This window comes from Crocuta crocuta, unplaced genomic scaffold (assembly GCF_008692635.1).
Source record: "Crocuta crocuta isolate KB4526 unplaced genomic scaffold, BGI_CrCroc_1.0 scaffold70, whole genome shotgun sequence".
In the NCBI taxonomy this organism is placed as follows: Eukaryota; Metazoa; Chordata; class Mammalia; order Carnivora; family Hyaenidae; genus Crocuta; species Crocuta crocuta.
The window spans coordinates 18,252,593-18,275,978 of NW_027528417.1; the positions used below are offsets into that span (position 1 = coordinate 18,252,593).

The 23,386-nt window shown below is 40.5% G+C and overlaps 2 protein-coding genes across 2 annotated transcripts in view; one reads left to right on the plus strand and one right to left on the minus strand.

The window, feature by feature from the left end:
• MCF2L2 (MCF.2 cell line derived transforming sequence-like 2) overlaps positions 1 to 23,386 on the plus strand; it is a 200,840-nt gene that overhangs the window by 139,274 nt on the left and 38,180 nt on the right. The gene's annotated exons all lie outside the window — the stretch shown is intronic.
• B3GNT5 (UDP-GlcNAc:betaGal beta-1,3-N-acetylglucosaminyltransferase 5) lies at positions 1,692 to 18,045 on the minus strand. The gene is made up of 3 exons (XM_077754488.1): positions 17,971 to 18,045; positions 14,979 to 15,169; positions 1,692 to 5,578 (listed from the first exon to the last, which is right to left on the minus strand). The coding sequence occupies exon 3, from the start codon at positions 5,299 to 5,301 to the stop codon at positions 4,156 to 4,158; it is 1,146 nt and encodes a 381-aa protein (XP_077610614.1). The 5' UTR covers positions 5,302 to 5,578; positions 14,979 to 15,169; positions 17,971 to 18,045; the 3' UTR covers positions 1,692 to 4,155.

A 23,386-nucleotide genomic window follows, 5' to 3' on the forward strand; every position in this document is an offset into this window, starting at 1 on the left:
GTAAATGGCCCATGTCAGCATATCTGAAAGTATCTTTAGTTGAGTGGTCTCTGAAAAGCACCACTTGGCAATGTGTTCTATTGTCCTTAAGTGACAGTAAATCTTTTGGGACTTTTCTATTACTACAACTCATGCCTACTTTTATAATTCTAATTTCCTTTTCTAAAAATCATAATTTTACTCTTAGTTAAATGGGTCCTTTAAGTTAATGGGTGAATTCTTATATTAATTTACAGTAGACCATTAAATCATACTTCTAATGAGAAATATAAAGGGAAAACGTTACAGCATTTAATGAAACAAAAATATCGTTGTGATTCTTGCAAAAGAACTTTGAGAAAATGAAAAATTAGCTAGTGGATTAAGCAGGGTGATAGGGGAGTCTGATACTACACTAATGTTTTTGCTCTACTATCAGTATTTTATAAATACTTTAAGATCACTACTCTTTGCTGAAACAACTTAATTTCTGCATATTTCCTTATTCATTTTTGTTTTGTAGATTTGAGTTTTTATGCATAACTCTTACAAATTTGTTGGGGTTAGATGATAGGTAAGCACTCAGATTTTGTTGAATGAATTATAAACTTTTACAGAGTATAGGTAACATGTTATACCAGATAGTGTCCATCATAAAGGACTCTGAATAATTAATTTCTTTTCCTATTTGGAATGACTTGCCATAAAAATATTACTTTATTATAATGAAAAATACATAATGATTTTAAGTACAATGTGATAGTACTGTGCACTCCCTACCTTCAGAACTTCTGTTTTAGCTAAGGAAAAAAAAACATATGAAACAATTAGTAGGTAGCACAATTATATATGTGATTAAGTATATATTTTGGGAAGAGGGCAGGGAGAGATGCTCAATTGAAGAGCACAGTTAGGGTTGGATTTTCAAGATCTCAACAGGAATAGGAGAAATTTCTGGTAAGGGAAACCAACTTACACAATGTATGGTCATGAGTGAGATTTGTGATTGATGATAGTAGCGGTGGGAAAAATAAAGCTACGGAGAATAAAGAAGGAAAGGAAGATTACATAAGGCATTGGAAACCAGGTCGAAGAGATTAAATTTGATGCTAGTGACAGTAAGGAACCTTTGAGGTCTGGAGCAAAAGAATATCTACAACCAAAAAATTCAGATGCTTCCAAGTTTTAAAAACATACATAGATTGAATCACACCATATCTTAGAATTCACTAGGAATCAGGTGAAAAGCAGATGAGAACACACTATGTACAAATATACTGAAGCAGTACTCAGACAGAAGCAAGTCTAAGAAGATTCTTGGCCTTAACAGACCAGAGCTAAGTTTGAGTCTACTTTCTGACACCTCATGATATCAAATAAAAGGAAAATATGACCCTTGCCAATGATGTCTTATGGCACCATGGCTACAGTTCCTTATTTCATTCTTCCTGAACAATCTATTAGAACAGAAGAATTCCCCCAACTTAAGACATTCCATCATAATTCATTTAACAGACAAAAGAAGCATTTAGGTATCCATAGCAGAGGATGCGATAATCCTTTATCATGGGCACAGCAGCAAGTCTGAACAGCAGCAGGATTAAGGTTGTGTACCACAGGCCTCTCTGACATTAAACAGAACAAGGTGATTATACAAACAAATGGTGTTCACAAAGGAGTTTAAAAAGTTTGTGAAAATACACATCTGCCGACAATTTTCAAGTTGTTTATTGGAAATCACAGATTTACTTTTAAAAACTCACTAATTACTTTTGCCATATAAGAGCAAAATTCAAATAATATAAATATTTAACATACTGGTATAAAATTAATAATATGGAAAAAAGATGCAAACCAACCAAGAGGTAAAAGGTTTTTAGCAATAACACTGTGTACAACCATCGACCATCGTCTACTCAAGTGACCGTCCAGGCTGATAGTTTATTTTCCCTTTGTTGACGATTTTTGAGACAGCCTTGCATTAGAGCACCAGAAAGTTTTTTCCTTCTTTTTTAAAAGGCTGGAATCCTTTTCTTTACAAATATTCTTCTCAGTACTTTAAGTCTAATGAAGGAAGCATCTAGCAATTTCCTTCTTCTTAAAAAAGGAAGTGCCTTCATATTTCCTTTAGATTTAAATCTATTCCATTCTCTTCTAAGCAAAAGATGAAAACAGTCGAGGAGAGCTCTTTTGCAAATAAATAATTGTTTCACAAAAGTATTCCTGTAAACAAGATCATTTCAATGGCTAGAGAGACACTTATGTTTTCAATCAATGGAAAATTTAAATGCTGACAATTATAGATACACAAGTTATGTATGGCCCAAAGGCAAATGGTTATTAAAGAATCAACTAATAAAAATTAATTATAAAACGGCTTTGTCAAAATGTGCTTCTGTTATCTACAGGTTTTAAAATTGGTCAGAAAATTTAAACCATAATGATCTAAAATACTGACCCAACTCTGAAAGTCCTACAAACCTAGAATGGTCAACACTGTAGTTTTGACAGGAGTAAAAATTTTAAATTATCTGAGCGATCAATGTAAACAAGCCTCAATTTTCAAAATAGAAAAAAAATAACAAAAAGGTTTCTGTAAACATTAAAAAGCTGTCTGCAAAACATTACAGTATATGTCATCATCCAGTTGTGTTTACCAAGAATTCTTTTAGCTTTGTCTTCTGCGTATTTCAAACATCATCGAATGAAATCAGACGTCTTAATTTTCTCGTACAGACACCTCTGCAGAGAGGGGTTGCATAATCAGTTCAACTGCTTTTGCTGGAGTCACCGTTTTGGCCTTCTTACTATCCCTGTGACAATAGACACCATCTAGTTCTTTCTGTAGGGAGGGGAGGTAGTCACATCCTGGCCACATTTTTATCCTGCTCTGTAAAATAAATGCAACTAACTCTTTTACATCTCAGCCACCTGTCTTTGAATATGAAGATCCTGCAGCTTCCCAATATCTTAAACCTCATTCCGGTGACCTATCACTTTCATTCTGCTTTCACATTTGAAATATTTCCAAGTTGACAACTGCTAGTTATTTTGATGAGAGGATTGATTTTTTTTAAGATAGGATAGCTTTGATCTGATGTTGAATACTCTCAGTTGTAAAATCTGAACTTGAAACAAAGTACTGTGGTTTATGAGACCTTCTTAGGGAAGGATAGGCTAATCTTAGTCATCCTTACAATAATTTACACACAAAAAATTTTATTTTATAAATTATAGAAAAGGGGAAAACGAGGCTTTTAATGTTCTTTCTTTTTGAAGTCTTCTCCATTATTGTATTCCTCTGTGCAAACTACTTTCAAATAACTACCTTTAAAACAGGCTGATATTTAATATTTAAAAACCAGCTGAAAAATTCATCAAATTAAAATTGGCTTATTTGAATTAACAATGATTTCTCCCTAGAGAAGGACCCTGTGGGTAACAAGTGCCCATGATTTGTGTGATTTCTAATAATCAAAAAAGCCACATGAAGTACCAGTTAGAGCAGAGCACATAACTTCTCAAATTTCACATTAAACTTTGAAAGAAAAATATAAATATATTTTAAATGACTCTAACACTATTTAGGTAAATTAGCTACATGGATGTGACAATAAGTGATTTGGCTGTTTATAAAGCCGTGTACATTTTTCTAAATCTCCTCTGAGGAACAGAAACTTTCTTTTACCAGGTTCAAGTACCAGGTTCTCCTATGCCAATCTTCCCCTGTCTCCATCTCCCCCCAGTCAAGTGCTCAGTAATAAAAACTAACTTGTAAACCTGGTCCAACAATATATTCATTTCTTTGAAATGTACTATACATTCACTTGGTATTTTCCAAAAGCAGTTATTCTAACACCAAGGCACCTTAGTAACTTCTCTACACCTCAAATATACACGTGGCGAGTGAGAACTTGAATTTCCCTTTAGTTTTGTTTTCATAAACCTTTTCTAAATATAAATTCCTTGAAATGAATTTAGGCAATGACGTAGATAAGTTCTACTGAATAGCTTCTAGAATCAAAGAAACATTCTGATAGACTGGATTTCCAAAATATTTCTGTTGTTTTTTTTTTTTTTTCATATTCATTTCACCTAAGGTATCGACAAATATCTAAAGGTTTTTCATTCAGGTTTGGCTCAGTGACAGTGAAAACACACAACATTCAAGTACTGTTAGACAAAGGCAGCCCTGCAAGGGTACGTGTCCACATAGGTCAGTTTGCAAAGGAGAACTATCTTAATTATCCTGCAATATATTTGACCAAAAAAACCTTTCGAAAGCATTTTTACTTTAGGGTCTGTGGCATCCTTCCAAAGGTCCTGCAGGTCTTGAACATGTCCATGAGATGTCATCATTTTATCGTAGATGCAGGGATGATAAGGAGTCTTCCCTTCTCCAGAGAAAAACACATGGTGTTGTGGTACGATCCCCATTTTATTGGCACAGATGCCCATGAACACATCGTCTATGTAAAGACTGGACTTAAGTGTCTGTGATGCCTCATGGACTTTGGCGGCTACATCACCAGAAATCACATAAGCAGCTCCAGCAGTATAGTCAGGGTAAGCCGGCCACTGGTACATTTCATAGGGGACGTAGTACTTGCTGCGTTTGTCTCTAATGGGAGGAGCACCACGGTGAACCCGACCAATCCAAAAGTCCTGAACACCAATTTTTTCTAAACTTTGAAGGTATTCGATAAGATTTGGCATATGAATAAATATGTCATCATCAGCAGTCATAAGGAATTTGGCATGTGGACAAAAGCTATTTGCCCAACTGAACTGCATAAGTAATTTAATAGTAAGGTTATAGAATGAATCAGCAAAGTCTTGCTGAATTATATCACTGTACATTTGATCTTCCCAAACCAGTTTTCTTTGCAGTTCTCTCCTTGTCAGTGGGCTAGAAGGTGTTCCTAAAGCAAACAGAGTTTTAATGTTGGCATTAAGTTGAGACCGAACATACTTCTCGTTGCCCCATGTTTTTCTAATTGCAGAACGTCGATCATAGTTTTCAGGAGCAGTCTTTACAAACAGTAAAAGGAGGATGTCTTGTGCTTGACACTTCTCCTTATGGTTAATCAAGTACTGGTAATGAGTAGCCTCATCTGTCCTGTGTTTAAGAGACAGGCTGTCATTCACAAAGTCATAGCTATTTATGAGGTATCTGTAAGAGTAGGACTTCATATGGCTCACAATGTGATTATCAATTGGTCCCCAAAAAAACATGAGGCTTAGTATAAAACAAGTGGCAAATAACTGAACAAACTGCCATTTTTTTACTCTTCTGCCACTAACAAACATTCTGACGTTCATTCAGGTCTGTTTTTATTTAGGAATGGTATCTTTGTATCTTGTAGAGCAGATGTCCATCTTAATACATATTCGTCATTTAAAAAGCAGGAACTTCTTGTTTCATACAATACTTTCTTTTAGTGCCATTTTTTTCTGAGATTGCAAAAGAATGGAACACACTGTAGAATGAGGACACTGGCATATCAACATTTTTCCTCACTGGCATCCTTCATTAAGTTAGGTGACTCGCCTCATGTGGTCATTCCATGTACTTCTTTTTGTGGAAGTGAACCGGGACCTATCAGAGTCAGGAAGAGAAAAGATGACAAGTGAATGGGCTACAGAGTTACCAAAAAGAAAGAGACTACTTTTTGTTCCTTAAAAATGAAATGTTACCTGCCTCATATGGACAAAAGGTGAGGAGGCAGCTAGGATTTAGAAGAGACATATGGGTATTTATTTTTGGTGGGGGGGGCAGGAGAGGTGTACAGGGAAAGAGAGAGAACCACTCTCAACTGTCCTCTCATTCAGAATCTGTAGACCGTTGGGGCTCCTGGGTGGCTCAGTCAGTTAAGTGTCCAACTTCGGCTCAGGTCATGATCTGGCGGTCTGTGAGTTCGAGCCCCGCGGGCTCTCTGCTGACAGCTCAGAGCCTGGAGCCTGGTTCAGATTCTGTGTCTCCCCCTCTCTCTGCCCCTTCCATGCTCATGCTCTGTCTCTCTCTGTCAATAATAAATAAAAATGTTAAAAAAAAAAAAAAAAGAATATTGAGACCCTTTTCTCAATCTTAAAAAATAAAAAGTCTCCCAAATGACTATCATCCTCCTATATACTTAAAGTTCAAAATCCCAAACGGGTGTGTCCATTGGTTTGCATATTGATTTGTAGTACAGTCAGGATGAAAGTAGCTGCAGGCACACCTTGTTTTATTGTGCTTCATTTTATTGTACTTTGCAAATACTGCATTTTTTACAAGTTGAAGTTTTGTAGCAACCCTGCGTCAAGCAAGCATTACCATTTGCCCAATAGCATTTGCTCTCCTCATGTCTCTGTGTATCCTATTTTGGTCATTCTTGTAATATTTCAAACTTTTTCATTACTATATTTGTAATGGAGATCTGTAATCAGTTGATTGTGACTCAGCGAAAGCTGAAATGATGGCAAGCATTTTTTTAGCAATAAAGTATTTTTTAATTAAGGTAAGTACATTTTTTAGACAATGTTATTACACACTTAATAAATTACAGTATAGTGTAAACATAAATTTTATATGCACTGAGAAACCAAAAACTTAATCTGACTTGCTTTATCATGATATTTGTCTTACTGTGGTAGTCTAGAACCAAACTTGCAGTCTCCAAGGCATGCCTGTATATAGTTCAAGGCAAAATAGATGGATGATGAAAACAAAGTTCATAATAGTTAAAATTCATTAAAGCCTACCTCAGACAAGGCAGAACTGAGAGTAAGATTTTTTTTTAATTTAATTCTTTTTTATTTTTATTTTGAGAGGGATTGAGCAGGGGGAGGGGCAAAGAGACAGGGAGAGAGAGAATCCCAAGTAGGCCCTGTGCTGTCAGCACACAACCAGACATGGGGCTTAATCTCAAGTCTACGAGATCATGACCTGAGCTGAAATCAAGAATTGGATGCTTAACTAGCTGAGCCACCCAGGCACCCCAAGAGTAAGGTGTTTGTTTGTTTTGTTTATCAAGTTTTGTAATCAAGGAGTCAAGATATGTTTTTCAAAAGTATAGTCCAAATTCTCACTGACCGAGTGACTTTGTGAGCCCCAAATCTATACAGTCATCTTTTTTTTGTTGTTCTTTTTCATTTGGAAATGCCTCAAATTTAACATATTCAAACCGGGAAGCCACAGGATTATAGCCAAAAAGCCCTGTCTTTGTCATCAAGCAATTTGAACACCATGTCTTTTATTTTCCTTTGTCATGTATCTAACCCAGAAATCTGAAAAACTGGAATACACTATTTAGTTCAGAGTCTTTACACAAGTTAAATGGGAATATCCATAGATACACAGATAGAGGGAGGTAGGCAGATAATTACCTGGCACACAAGGGTACCCACATGCCATATCTAACCCATTCTTCTGTCTTCTCCCCTAAAATCTGCCGCTTCCATTTTGTCTTTCTCTGTGTCTGACTGCACTTCATGCAACTATGCCAGAAATCTGAAAGTCTTCCTTTTCCTCTATTCCATATCCAGTTCTTTAATCCTGTGAATAGCTTTTTTGAATCTCTCTTCACCCCTTCATGTCATCATCACTTCTCACCCAGACTAGTGCAGCAGCCAAGATGATTCCTGACCTACCCATTCTCTACCCTACAGAATGACCTTCCTAAAACTCAGATCTAACTCTTTTCCATTCTACTCTAGAACATTCCATCCACCATGACCAGCCAAACCAAAAGGGTTACAGTACTGATACCAATAAATCCTTTAGAGTAGTTAAGTCCTTTCAGATGCTCTCTACTAGTTGTCAGTACCAAAGTACTGGCTGAAAGCTCAGCCATGCTTGCTGTTTCATCCATGGCAGCCTTTTTACCAGCAGTCCTGTGGCCTGGCAAGCTCTGCTCCCTTGCTAATAAGGCTCATAAGAAGTGTACTAGTGCTCACTAATCTCTGCAGGCAACCTTCTCTGGGAAACCTGAATTGAGGCCACTCCCTCCTCCCACCAAAGATTTTTCTTATCTGTTTTACCACAACAATTCATGTACCCATCTTCCTGGGCTGACTTTTTATTTAACTGCCTCTCCCATTTACACTGTGAATTCCAGGATGTAAGGCACGATGTTGTAGATACCCTAGCCTCAGCATCCAGGTCAGTGCCTGACACCTAGGAGGCATTCTCTGAATGTCGGTGCTAAGAACCGCAGTGGGGGCAGAGCCACTTTCACTTAAACAGCTGGTCCCTTGGGAAGAACTAGGGTCAGGAGGCCCAGTCAGTCACATGTCTTCCCTGTTCTACAACTAGGAGACAGCACCGCCCTTCCTCGAGGACTCTGTCCCTTGTGCTTTTCCAGAAGTAAGACATATCCTTTGCCTGAAGAAGTAGGCTCTCCCCTCAGGGGTGACATACCAGTCTCCTGAACTTTCAGCCAACCGACAAGGAAAAGATCACATAGGCCCTGCTCAGTCCAGGCTCGCTGTGTAGCTGAGACCACATCACAGGCCCCAGGGAAAAGGCCCTGCTTTTGTGCCCAAAGGTCTCAGTCTCAAGTGCCCTGCTCTTTAGCCCTGAAATGAAACCAACTGCAGCACAAAGAACACTCTGCCCTACTGGCCTAACCTTGCCAACTTCAGGCCTTTTGCATCCAGCTGTATTACCTATCTCCCAAGGTTACTCCATGGAGAGGTGATAACAGCAAAGGCCAGGCATGCAAAAGTCCAAGGAAATGGGAGATCAGAGCCAACCCTCCCTGACACTTTGTCCAGAGATAATCGTCTTATACCCTAGGGCACAGATTTTAAAACTTGTTGGTGCCACTCAAGAAGTCACAACTGGGGTGCCTGGGAGGCTCAGTCTGTTAAGCCTCCAACTTCAGCTCAGGTCATAATCTCGCTGTTCATGGGTTCAAGCCCTGCATCAGCCTCTATACTGACAGCTCTGAGTCTGGAGCCTACTTCAGATTCTGTGTCTCCCTTTCTCTCTGCCCCTCCCTTGTTCTTTCTCTGTCTCTGTCTCTGTGTCTCAAAAATAAATAAACATTAGGAAGTCACAACTAAGGGGTGCCTGGGTGGCTCAGTCGGTTGAGCGTCTAACTTCGTTTCAACTCATGATCTCGCAGTTTGTGAGTTTGAGCCCTGCATTGGGCTCTGTGCTGACAGCTCAGAGCGTGGAGCCTGCTTCAGATTCTGTGTCTCCATCTCTCTCTCTGCCCCTCCCCTACTCATGTTCTCTCTCTCTTAAAAATAAACATTTCAAAATTTTTAAAAAGAAAACATTAAAAATTTAAAAAGAAGTCACAACCAATATTTAAGAAAGAAAAAAGAAAAAGAAAGAACAAAATAGGGAATGGCATAGTACACTGAAAGTAGTAAGTATAAGTATCATTTTATGAAACTTTGAGTTTTATGTATATGTGCCTTAAGGTTGTAATGTAAAATGCATTTTTTGGTGTGTGCTTTAACATCAAAAAAGCAAGAAATACTACTCCAAGGGACAGATCAATGTCAGTAATTTCCTCTCTTGGTTTGCCTGGTCATGGTGGACCAAATGCTCTAGAGTAGAATGGAAATAACCGTGGAAAACATCAGTTTCTGATGGTGGCATCTGCCTAAACTTTGCAAAATCACTTTCATTGGTGGGACAGGATACTTCCTCTGGGTTTCAACAGTGCTCACCTAGATAAGGGACCGCCTATGAAGACAGATATCCCCTTCTGCCTCCTCCACAATATATATTAAAGGAACTGGAGGCTTAATGCAAAGCAACAGAGAATTCTTAAGGGCAGATTTTAAGACCACATAAGTGTTTTAGAATTCTAAGTAAATTATCAATTGAAACTAATCTGTAGTTTCTATTCCAATAGACCCCAGAAAGGAAACAAAGGGGAGAGTAATATTTGGAACCCCAGGCAAAACTAGCTTCCCATTTCTGAGTCCCTGCACTTGTACTGTTTCAATGCCAGCTTGCTCTGTACCTATTTCCAGTTGTTTACAAGTCTGAGCTTCTTGCTAGACAATCAGCCCACAGGCCTAACTGCTCCAGCACCCACATGCACACTTGACTCACAGAGGCCCTAGTATCTCTCCAATGAATGGAGCTTATTACTCATCTGGCTGGAGTGCTTGACTGCTAACATGCATTTTAGCAGCCAGCCCATAGCATGCATTTTATCCCCTGGCTCCCCACCCCCACCACATAGGTATTTGCTTTATTTTCCTATATTTCCTCAACTGTTCCCAATTGACCTCAAGGAGTCAAAACAATTTGTAAAAAATGACAAAGAACCTGTCACAAAGCCAACAATCCACAGTACTTATTTAGGTTCAGAATGGCATGTGAAATTCTAACACAAGATTTCTCCAACCTCAGCAGCTTGAATTGTTTAGCCATCATTTATGTCACTCATAACCAAACCCCATGGTAGTACTGATCTGATGAGGGGAAGATTAGGTGAACTACTCTTTTACAGTACCCACCTTCTCTTTTATAACAAAGAACACTCAAACTCCTCCAAATTGAACACAGGCACTAGGCAGTCTTGCCCAACCAAAAGCAAAATGCACCTCCATGGTCTAAATCCATTAATTACAACCAAACAGTATTGCCCTAGCTCTGGCTTTGCTGATGGATACCTCGCACATGCAATCAATGGTTTACACAGTCTTTTTAAAGCTTGTTTAAAGCACATCTTCTAGCTTCTGTATTCAAAGTGCAGGGGAGGGGACTGCAGAGAAACCACAGCCTGCCTGACCTGGAGAAAGAAAATGCTGGGCCTTACAGGAAACAAAAGATCCCGATAATGCATGTGAGCTCAGTAACCATCCACAGCAGAACGCTGTGCCTGCAGCTTCCTTTGTGTGCCCGTAGCCCGCAGCTCAGGGACCAGGCCACAGGCTGCAAACTCTAGGGCTACCCCCATGTGGGGCCAGGGTCATTGTGTAACCTCGGGCAACCCTCACTGCACTCTGATTTGGTGGCTTCATCTGCAAATCCGGGGTGAATGTCCACGTATCATTACCGAGGTGATATAAAAATTACAGATGGCTTCGGAGTCTGCGGAAAATAGGAAACAAGAAAGACTATGAGAGAGAACAAGATAAAGAACTGCTTAGAGGGAAATACAGACAATACCTGATTTAAGATTTTTTGATTTTATGATGGTGTGAAAGCAATATGCATCCAATAGAAACTGTACTTCAGATGTTGAATTTTGATCTTTTCCCAGGCTAGTGATATGTCATAGGATACTCTTTCATGATGTGGGCAGCAGCGGTAAGTTGTAGCTCCCAGTCAGCTCGGCAATCATGAGGGCCAATAACCGATACACTTAGACAACCATGCTGTACTCTTACAACCATCCTGTCACTCACTTTCAATGCAATATTCAATTAAGTGAGCTCTTCAGTATTTTGGCATATAACACATTTTGTGTTAGATGATTTTGCCCAATTGTAGGCTATTAACAAATGTTCTGAGCACATTTAAGGTAGGCTATGTTAAGGTATGATATTTGGTAGGTTAGGTGTATGAAATGCATTTTTGACTTCCAGTATTTTCAGTTTATAGTGGGCTTACTGGGATGTAACCCCTTCCCAAGTTGAGCAAGATTTGTATGCAAATCTATGGAATATAACTTGGGGTTGCTTCCATTTGAATTGGAAAGAAGGAACAGATACCTTTAGTATTCTCTTTCCTAGTAGGGAGAAGCAGTCAGAAGAATAAAGAATAGAAGTAGAGTAGGAACATCAGAAAAGAAGGTAGCTGACCCTACCCCAAATGTTTTTCAGCCTGGGAGCTGTGCCCCACAGTTACTCAAGAATATTTCTTCACAAGACAGCTCTTTAAACTTTTCTGGAAAAAACTACAGATTACATATTACCCTAAATGACCCCTGATGTGTTTTTTTTTTTTTTTCTACTTTGGTCTTGCTGTTAACCCATTTCTTTGTTGAGTCTACTTTAGTGATCCTAAAATGTTATGCAAAACCTGATATAAATTTTGAAGTTTTCACCAAGATGGTGAGGTCTGTATTTTAAGTGAAACAACCTCAGTGTTCAATGTTTCAAAAAAAAAAAAAAATCCTACAAGTACGTGAGTATTTGCTATGGAATAGTTATGCCAAGTGTGGTGGGAGTCATGCAGTAGTATTTTATGGTCTCCTATCTGAAAGCATCTACAGTCTAGTTGAGACAGGACTCATAGTGCCCATATGAAAACCCAGTTCCCATGGACAACAATCAGCAGATCACAGCAAAGTGCAGACAGGGTGTCAGCGCTAATTCAGACAATACCAAAGGCAAAAAGGTGTGTCTCTTGTAGTAAAGATCAGTGACAGCTGGATAGGAGGACCTGAAGATGAGCAGGATTTAAGCGGTTACAGGAAAAGAAGCAATCTGTTTCAGGCAAGAAAGGGAAAAAAATAACAATATGGCAAATACTTGAGACACAGGCATATATTTGAAACCAGGGAGATCCAGGATAGCTTATAGAGAACCCTGAAAATGAGGCAGAGGAGTGAGTGTGTGCCGAGGGCAGCAAGACATCACAGGAGTTTCTGTTTTTGTTTCTAATGGTAACTCCCTTGACCATATGTATTAGGCTTTATGTGAAAGGGATTAATGCAGCAGTGGTATGCAGGGTGGATGCAAGGAGACTGGAGGTTGGACCCCAGGCTCCATCAGGGCCTCTTACTGAAGGGGGATGAGGTGAGGAGAGCCTGGTCTGGGGTGGTGGAAGTGGGGANGTAAAAGTGGTAAAAGTATAACTCTAAACTAATGATGCTCTTTCAGTAAGTCAGTTTTTAAAAAGCCTCAGTACTTAAACCTTCTACATTTAAAGTTGTGTTACTTATAGTCCCATGAGAGACAGTTTTGGGGGCCTGTCCAGGCATAACTCAAAGGAAAGACACAGAACATTTTCTATCCATCTTTATGTAGAATTTTGTTCTACATTCCAAGTATTTCTTTCTGGCTTATTCTGATCATCTAGTCCCCATTAAACAGAGCTAGTACCAATCCTCAAGAGCCAAACTGCCATGTTAAAAGAAATTGGGCTTAGCCCTGAATTTACTAGAGAGGTTATAATTTGACCTTCATACATTTTTCTTATTTAAATTAGTTCCAGTCATTGGTGATGAATATCACAACTGGTTACTGTTTAGTACTAATTGCCTCTTCTATTTGCTCAAAAAAGAAGGAAACAACCCAAAATTTGAATTTACAACTCAGATTTTAAGTGTGAAAAATTAAATATTTCCCTAGTTGGTATTATTTTTCTTTAATTCATATTTGAATGTCTCCAATACAAAGCTGGTAAAAAAGGAAAAATTCCACCCAATAACTGCCTTTAGGTGTTTTTGTGGCTGTGACTTTAGCTCTGAAAATTTAGCTCAAGTCACGGGCAAAGACTAGAAGGCATTGGGAGTTGTTATGCCTTCACAAACAATACATTTATAGAGTTAGTTCTTGATTCAGTGTTAGCCAAAGACTTTAAATTCCAACTTAGCAAGCATGGATGTGGGATAGAGGGGAAAAGTTAGTTATAAAACCTATAGTGTGACTCTAGTAACAAGCTCCCCACCTACATAAACTAAATTATATGTTTCTTCATAAGTTAAACATGGGTGTAGATTTCTGTTTCCTGCTCATGGGAAAAATAAAGACAAGGAAATATCAAATGAACAAACAAGTAAAGACAGGCCCTAAATAAAGACAGGCCCTAAGGAAACTGATGATGATGGACTAGAGAGTATTACTATATTTCAGATGAGTTATATAAAAAGTCACTAAAAATTCCCAGCAACAGAATTTGAAACAAACAAAAAAGCAGCAATACAAAGTAGGTCTCAGCGAGGTCACACATTTGCTTTTCTAAGCTTTCTAAGTTTGGTCCTCTGTATTCATTCCTGAGGCATAGTCGTTTATATTGATAGGGCTGCTTGCTCTTTTAAATACAATTCTTGTCAGTTTTGGTTTTGCCTAGTTAAGAACAAACTTTTCCTTTTGCCGACTCTAGCTGGCATGGGAGTGTTTACTGTGTTCTTGGTGCTGTTCTGACTGCTTTGCATCTAGAGAAATGCACAGCAGCCTACGAGGGAGAGAGGATCACCATGTATCGCAGAAGAAACTAAGGCACCCAGACATAGGGTTAACCATGTAAACTTTGAAGTTCCAGACCCCACGGAAGCTGAAAAGCAGCTGATGGGTTCCAGGTCCTGTTCCTGAGCTCTGCACCTGCCTTCCTCCCTGGCCCTGCACAGCTGCTTTTCCTGGAGTTCCCTTTTGGATGGGAGGGCAGGGAAGTGAGCAGGGCAGGCCTAAGAGAATCTACTCAAGAAGGCAAAAATCTGTTTTCACTTAAGTTTCAAGTCATTCACATTTTAATACCACTTGCATTTTGTCAAAGCTTGTTCCCACTCTCTTTGTAACCTACCCCTTAATTAACCTTCCATCTCAGTTTTCCCTACTTCCTTTTCTTGGTCACAGTAGCATAAGAAGGTAGACAAAAGTGACCTCGTGAGTTTGTGTCCCTTGGGTACCTAAAGTCATTCCTCCACAAAGAAGACTGGGGGACTTAAGGGTGGAGACACAAAGTGGCAGAAGAGGGTTCAAAATAGGTAAGAAGGATGGAAGGAGAGGAGAGTAAAAAGTCTAGGACTCAGAAAAGATGTTTCAAGCAAGAATTTGATGAATAAGTATTGGATGGAATGAAAGGTACAGCTAAGGTAAAATTAGGATATGAAAGATAGTGATTTACAAATAGGGTGACAATATATCCCGATAGAAACCTGTTATGTAAGCTAGACATACAAGCTTCTTGTCCAATGGTAGTTCACATGTCCCATTTTAGCATTTGAACAGAAATAGCATTATCTGAAAACAGCATTTGATTAAGGGTTTACAGACTACAAAAAATAATAGTGTAAAATATAAGAAGTGTATATAATATTTATGTTTCAGTCTATCCACATTTATTATAATAAGTTAACTATCATTTATTAAACACCTACCTATTCCAGGCATTATGCTGAGCAGCCCTGAAAGTAGGTAATGTCTACATTTAATTAACTCAGTGAATATTAGTTTACAACATACGGTGTAGTAGGCCACAGGCAGGATGCAGAGAAAGCTTCACAGATGTGTCCAGTATAGACTGCCTAACGGAGTAAGCAAATGTTCCGATGCAGTCTGGAATCTGGACCTGATCGAAGAACAAGGGTGGAAAAACCAAGAGTTTTAGAACGTGAACGAAAGTAGACTTATATTCAGTTGCTTTCATTTACTGATGGTTCTCTCTAAACCATGTACCACACAGTCTTTTCCAAGGATCATTTGAGACCATGTATTTGACAAAGTAAAGTCCGAATCAGGTGTCCAATATGTGCTAATTTCCTTTCTCTAGAAATTGTTCATGCATCTGTACCATGATGGTTTAGTTAGTAGATGACTCGTATTCTTTAGGGGTTATTTTCCTTTTAAAATCTGATAAAAGTTTTTCAAAGATACTGATCTGATTGCTAAAGGCCACTTAACACATCCCAAATACTGTTGCGACTGTGAACAGAAGTATCATTACTAATTGGCTGAACATGCCTTTCCATTATCTTTGACAGGAAAGAACAATATGGTTCCCACAAGCACTTAAAACATCTCCACAAAGATGACACAGCCAAAAGATTATAAGGCCCTGTAAATTATGGAGAAGGAAACCTGAGTCAGCTTTTTAACTTACTTTGCCTAGAGCACTATCAAAAAGTTGTAGAAAAAGTTGTAGGAAAAGGAATAAATAGATAAAATATGAAATCTTACGTAGATCTTAAGTTGTGTAATAGTATTTTGAACTTGGACTTTTGGGAGCTTATTGCCTGCAGACAGAGTAGAACATTCCTTCCTGTAGAAAATTGGATTCTAGGGTTAAAGCTGTCACTATAGAATATAAATCTTAAAAATAAGCTACAGAGGAAAGCCAGCCCTTGAATTTCCAGCATTAAAATGTAAAAAAATCACTTCTGTTTATTCAGAAGGTTACATCTCACCTGATCAAGTTTCTTATCTTTCAGTATGAAGATTCTTATACCTCCTACCTATATGCATACTGTAAGGAAAATATTCTGGATTTGCACTGTTCTGGCTAAATCTTTGCTGGCAAAGATTCTATGTCAAATGGAAAAGCTGTTGTAATAATTTGCTGTGCCTCAATTTTGGGAACATAGACACAATATATGCAGCTCTTCACAAGATTACTCTAACAATGGAATAAAATAATGACTATGGAAATACTCCAAGAATGGCATAATGTGCTACAAAATGCAAAGCTTAGATCAATTCAACTGAGTATTTACAAAATTCCAAAAAGCTAGGATACATTTTGTTACTATGCGAAGAGACCATTTTCTTCTGAATTTCTTCTTTCTACCGCATCTTATGTTCTATTATGTAGATTATAGAGCAGTTGGCCCTCAGAAAGAACTCTTGCGTTGACAATTTGAAAGTCACCAAGTGCAATGATTCTTGCCAAAGTGACCCATTTTAAAAGATGACCCATTTCAAAACCCATGAGTTTTTATTCAAGCTGTTCTATATTTAAGAATTAGAAAGTTATTTCACTTTCCTATAATCTCCTTATCTGAATCAGTCTTTTATAAAAGGGGAATTTGATCTCCATTTGAATGAAATATAACATGACGTTTTTACTTGCTACAGCCTGCAGTTGGTTTTGAAAATTATTCCCTACCTTTTGAGGTTTTGGGGGGCTTGTTTGTTTGTTTGTTTGTGGGCAAGGCATGTATGTGTAATATCATCTATGCCTCCTAATCATCCCTCATGTCTCATTCCTTAGAATCAGCTTCTCTGATCGTTAGCTTGAACTTTCCCTGTCATAACACACATCCCCATCAGAAGGTGAGGACAGAGGTGAGTTAAAGGGAGTCAGCCTCGGCCTTAGCCTCCCATGCTCAGTAAATACTCATGGAGGGTGCCCGTGGGAGCCGGGGAAAGGAGAGTGAGAAGAAGCCAGAGAGAGAAGGGTCATTTTAAGTATATAATGTAAACATTTCAGGTATTGAATTTATCTTGCTTTATTAATATAATAAAGAGTTGACCAAATAAAGCAGTCCCTCCCCCATAACAAGATATAAAATCTATCATAAGTTTCTTTTGAGAAAGTTGAAACCTCAGCTATCAATCACCAGTCTCGATTTCGGAAAGTTCAGGAAGGGATCTGTTCAATGCTACCCCTGAACTCGACTACCTTTGAGCATCCTTTTCTGGGTCAGTTTCAGTTTCTCACATCCCTCTCCCTTCCCCCATAGGGACCAGGCAAAGTTCCCAAAATAAAGGCACAGAGGAACAAAGCCAATTCTAATGGATGTACTTTCATTAGAGAATTACCCCAGATATGAACTACAAGCCACCACCAGCTACTGTGCAGTTACAACATCGGTGTCTCTTTAACATGTCCCATAACCTATGATAACCAACACTGGATGAGAAAAAAATACAGGCTGCGTAGTTAGAATCGGAAAAGTTGCTACTTTGACCTTTATCGTATCTGAGTAAGCAACTGGCTGTCACTTCGGGTTTAAAACTAAAATTCGGCAGTCAAAAAAGAGTGGCAAAGACTTACCGGTAGCAAGAGGTCTTCTTTCCCAATTTCCCCTGCCTGCCCACTTCCTTGTCTTTCTGGTCTTCCTAGCCAGTAACTCGCCGAAAGTTTCCGCAGTCTGGCGGTTTTCTAATTCCCAACCCGAGGCTGGCTTTCTACCCGAATTCACCCCTGCAGCCTAGGGGTGGTAGCACGGTTGGAGAACCCCAGCCGGAATCCGGGGACCGCAGGGCGCTGCGTTCGCCTGCCGGCTCCCGCGCCCCGACCCGCCTCGGTATTCCCGGTGCGGTGACCGCCTCGCCCGAGCTCCCTGGGGAGGAGGGACCGGCCGGGCCCCGGNAGTCCTGGGGCCACCCGTGCGAACCGGCGGCGCCTTACCCTCCCCGCGGCTCTCTCACCTCCCCGCGCTTCGGAGACCGCTCTTGGTCCTGAGAGACCACCGGAGAGTCCGAGTTTCCGTTCCCGTAGCCCGGGAGCTNAAAGAACCAACCATCCGGGGAGCTGAGATGCGTCCCCGCCAAGCGCGCTAGAACTTCCCCCGTTTAGTGATCCGGAAGAGAAGACAACATTTCCACCCACAGGGGCCCTCGGCCCCCTTTAGAATGCGGTGGGCTGCACAGCATTTTTTTTTTTTTAATCGCACATATTAGTTCCATATGAAACAACTGGACTCAATACACTTTTCACTAGGAAGTAGAGTTCGGTAGACTCCTGATCCATCCGTGCAGAACACGCAACAGTTCTACACCTACGGTGGGTAAGTTTTGACTGAGTTCTCTGTTCACGGTATTTTCCTTGCTAGAACAAGAGTTTCAAGGGAGGCTAGTCTTTTAAAAGATCTCGTCTGGCCACTTATGCCTTGAACTTCTAGGGCCTAAATCACAAAGGAAGAAAACTACAATTTACATCAAACTAAAGCTCCACTCCAGCCCTTCGTTTTAAAAATATAGTTGGGAAGGGATCACCCCGCCCCCCCCCAGTGATTTTACCTTCAAGCGCGACTCACATTCAAAGAGAGCTTAAAACAAAACTCACCAAGTCCAAGCAAGGCTCTTTAAACCCTCAAATCGGAGGCCGGCTCACTTCCTGGCATCGGAGCCAAAGTCGGTGGTCTCAGAAACAAATCTTGCCGGCTTTAAATATGGGGCGAGGACTGGACTCCGCTACCTTCCCGGGAGGGTGCGGGCTGGAGCCGGGAGATTCGGGAGGACCCAATCAGGGGCTCCCGGCGGAGGGAGGGGGCGCGGCAGCCCCGAGTCTCCCCCGAGGCGGTGTCCGAGCGCGTTTCCTCCACCTTTTTAGTGTCACTGACACAGCGGAGCCTGGCCTCCGCCTCTCCCACCAACGCCGCATGTTGGTGAAGGTGATGGGTCCCGCCCAAATCTGTTCCCGTTGGTGTGCGACAGCTCCAGGAAGTGCCCAACCCCCATCCTCAGTTAATTGCGATCATTTACTCAGATGAAGGACTGTGAATCAGAATCCTCGGGAATGCCCCCTTTGAATAGTTTCTCCCCTCTCAAAATACTCAATGCATGTAACTGGACAAAATCAGGAGAATATAAATTTCTAATAAGGAAAGAGATTATTAAGTTTGGGTTTGGTTTCCTGCCCCCCAAATGTTCTGGCCTCCTCCTAATAGAACAAACGTTATCATTTAACAGGTAATATTTTGAATGATTTCCTAATTGTACATATTTCAGAACGTGACAGAAAACAAAAGATTAACCCAAATACTTCCGTAAAATAAAACCTTTAGATTTTTTTTATTGTAAGAGGAATAAATCCGGTAATGGGTTAAAATTACTGAAGCAGAGTTTGAAAGTGTAAACACAACATTGTATATTTGAGACTAGATTTTTAGGAAGTTTTATAATTGCTTTCCTTAAGCCTTCAACAATGCAATTCTTTTCATATATTACCTATGTAGAGAGCATGGCTCGGCACTGCTAAGAGAGCATAGTGCCATATGCATGTCAGACCCCACACAGAAATATTAATATAGTGTGATTTGTAAGGGAGTCACTGACAGTGATCCATACATAAACTGATTCGCTGTTATTACAATGCAAATCGCCTCCCTTCTTTGTCTACGGGAAATAAAACCCTGACTGTGTTCCACATACAATCTCTCCCCGCCCCCAGCTATCATATGTGTATGTTCTATTTCTGTGCAAATGTTCAATTACCATTATATACTTTTCAGGTCATTTGGAATCAGATCCACATACATATGTGTCAACACATGTGTTCCACGTGTTGAAATGCAAACTGACTCAAACATTGAAAAACACATATAAAAATCATACATATCATCCTATTTACAGATGGACACCCTGGACAGATTATTTCAAAAGTGAGTAGGAGGTTAGTAAGAGGATGTGTGGCTTGAGGTGGGGGCAGGGGAGAGGATGTGGATGAGAGATGGGGCTCACCAGAGTGACACCTGCCCTGGTCCCCCTCCCAGCCACACACACCACACACCGCACAGGGAAGAGGGCAGCAGCCTGGAAGTTTCCTTTGCCCTCTGGGAGGATTTCCTGCAGTAGGCTGGTTCGCTGTCCCACCCCACAGGGAGAGGAAGAGGATGATGGACTTGATGATATAGAACAAAGTATTCATGTTTCTTTCATTGGGAGGGAATGTGTGAAAATTCTGAAATTAGTTGGAAATAAAATTTAATGATAGTGATGATGCTGATTTGACCAGCATGAAGGACAGTGTCGCCACCATGTCCTCAGTATCCACAATAACTGTGAACAAAGACCATTATGATGAGATTTATAAATGACTTTAAATCTTTCTATCAGAAATAAGCACTAGAGAATGATGCAAAGTACTAGACAAGGTACTGTAACATCAAGAAGGTAAACTTGGAAGAATTGCAGTTTGCATGTTAGATTTTTTTAAAGTTTATTTATTTATTTTGAGATAGAATGTGCGGCTAAAAGGAAGAAAGAGAATCCCACGCAGGCTCCTTGCTGTCAGTGCAGACTCCAGGCTTGATCTCACAGAACTGAGCTGAAATCAAGAGTCCAATGCTTAACTGACTGAGCCACTCAGGCATGTTAGCTATAGAAGGGGCAAGATAGGCAGAGATAAAGCAGAGGGGAAGCAGATGTAGGAGAGAGGACCAGAGGGTAGGGGGCAGGGCATTATCATTAGTCATGCATGCATAAGGAAGAATGAGACCTGCGTTCAAGAGAACCTGGGGCATGGTACAACCAAAAGAGACTAGAAGAAGAGATGAGTGAGTATCAACTGAAATCAAGAAAGCAGAAACATATTTGATAACTGAGTGGCTTAATGCCTAACACAGCTGAAACATATGGACATACGCCAGGTTTGACTCATCCAGCTTAAATTTGTACCTTCTGGACTCCGTTAGACAGGAAATTTTCTCACAGACCCTATATAGATACTGTTCTATGAATTCAGACACCCTACAGGCTGCATGTTCAGAAACCAGCCAGAGTGTACGAGGCCTGGGCTGCTAGAGAGATGGGCCTGACTTCACTCCCTGCCCACCACAGGATCTGAGCAAGTGACTCAACTTCTCAGCACCCCACAGTATTCCTACTTGGATGGGTCCTGTGAGGACCTAATACAAAAGCAATCACATGCATGGAGTGCTGAGCACTGGCCCCGCCACAGCACAGGCTGTGTGGACAACCGTCATACTCATGCCCACCCCAAGCTGCAGAAAGCTCCTCTCACACCAAGAGCCAGCAGAGGCTCTTCATGCTGCATTCCATAATTGCTCTAAAAGGACTTCCTTGTTTCTTAAACATCTCCAGAAACACATTTTCTGTTAATACAGCATCACCCATTAATATAATGCAGCATCTCCTTGCTGCCTCCCCTCCCTTACTGCCCGCCAGCCTCCTCCCACCCCACACATATCCTTCTAGGTTTCTTTTCTCTCAACACTTGATCCTCGGTGATCCCATCCATTGCCTTTAATGCCTGATTTATATTTGTAGTCTAGATTTGGGGCTCCAAACTTGAGTTTCTCCACTCAAATGTGTCACATAAGTCTTCAGCTGAGCATGCATGGAATGGAATATCCAAATGCACACTAATGAACTGGTGAATGGATGGGGCTTGAATGCCCCAAAGGCCAGAATCCTGTTCTTTCCCATCAGTGGACCCAGCCCAATGAGTGGCATGTTAGTAACAGTCAATGGTATTTTGTCTCTGTAGAAATTGTCTGTGGATCTGTTTTCCCTACTCTTAGTCCTCAGACCGCTTGAGGGCAGAGACCACGTCCTGCTCATCTCCAGTTCCCTTGCAGAACCTCCCACAATGCCTTGTACAGAGCGAATATGTATTAACTGCCAATCAAGCTGAGTTTTTGCTGAATGTTTCCCACATTCAACAAATGTTCAGGCTCTCATGCCACAAAGATGAAACAGTACAATGGCCCTAGTGTACTTCTCCCTTGATGCCATCAAGGCCCAAAAGCAGACACTGGAGGTATACTAGTGCCTTTCCTACAGCTCTTGCCTCTGCTCTTGTGGTTTGGCACCATTTGGCACCCTTCCTCAGTTCCAGGACCTTGGCAGGTGGATGAAACCATTGTAGGTACACCCAGAACTGGAAGATAAAGGGAACTGATGGCACACAGCAGTCCTCATATGCAGCCATTCTCAGAACCCATCTTGTTCTTTTCTCTTCTCCTCTGCACTGGGGAAGCCTCCCCCACGAACTTAATGATCATCTCCTTCCACATCAATGCACAAGGGCATCTCTCATGTGCTCATCTAACTCTCATTAGGGGCCTCACAGGGATAGGAGCAGTCTTGGAGGCAGGCCCTGCTCACTGGGACCTTCCTTGGCCCAGTAGAGCTGATAGGGTGAGCCTCACTGGGGAAGGGGATCAGGGAGAGGATTGGGGGTTAGGAGTGAAGTTGGGACAGGTTTTCCCTCCATGCTGCCAATGCTCAGACAGTCCCTGTGCCAGTGACTCAGTACCACTCCCTGACAATGGATTGCTCAGCATTTCTTCTCCCCTCCCCACCTGCAGATATGACTGACATCTACTCCACACTCCCAACTCCTATGGGGTTCTGTGCAAGTTCAAGTTTCAAGGGGCTGCCTCTCACTCCACCTCCTTTTCCTATTCAGGAGGACATATCCAAATTGAGTGAATGAGTGACACTTGTGGAGGGACAGTCTTGAATGCTGTCTGGTTATCACTTATATTTAAAAAGACAACTGGCAGCAGCCTTGCCAGAGCTATCTACACCAAGCAAATGACTTGTGTCCATGATGGGCTGATACAGAGGAAAAGAAGAAAAATACAGAGCATGGAAATGTTCAGAAAATAGTTATTGGCTATAATATAGAAGGCGACATGCCTGTCCCAGATGCAGTCATTTGTGTTAAAGATTTTAACATTTTTGTACTTAATTAAGTTTTGTTGTGCTGATATTTAAGGGACAATTAAAACATAATTCCTTATTTCTCTTTTCTTAATAGTTAATAATTACGAAGTGCTCATTGCCTGCTCTATGGAAAATATGGGGTTCAAATCCCATTCAAACCAATTCGAAAAGATAGTTATAAGCCTGCCTGAGATTTTTATTGAATATTACTTAAAATAAGTGGTCCATTAAGAGTTAGAAATAGTTCTTTTATACTGAGATTTTTCTTATAACAGCACTTCCAAATGGCCAGTTCTAAAGTCCTTGGTAAATCATGTAATCTGAAACAACATAATTTCATGAGTCATTCTTGGTTGGTCTGATGGTATAAGGTCATAAAGCCCACTATCAACACCTATTTGACCCTGCAGATATAAGGCTAAGGAATACT

Coding starts and splice junctions, on each gene's coding strand:
- B3GNT5 (XM_077754488.1), bottom strand. CDS start 5,301: ATGAACGTCAGAATGTTTGTTAGTGGCAGAAGAGTAAAAAAATGGCAG.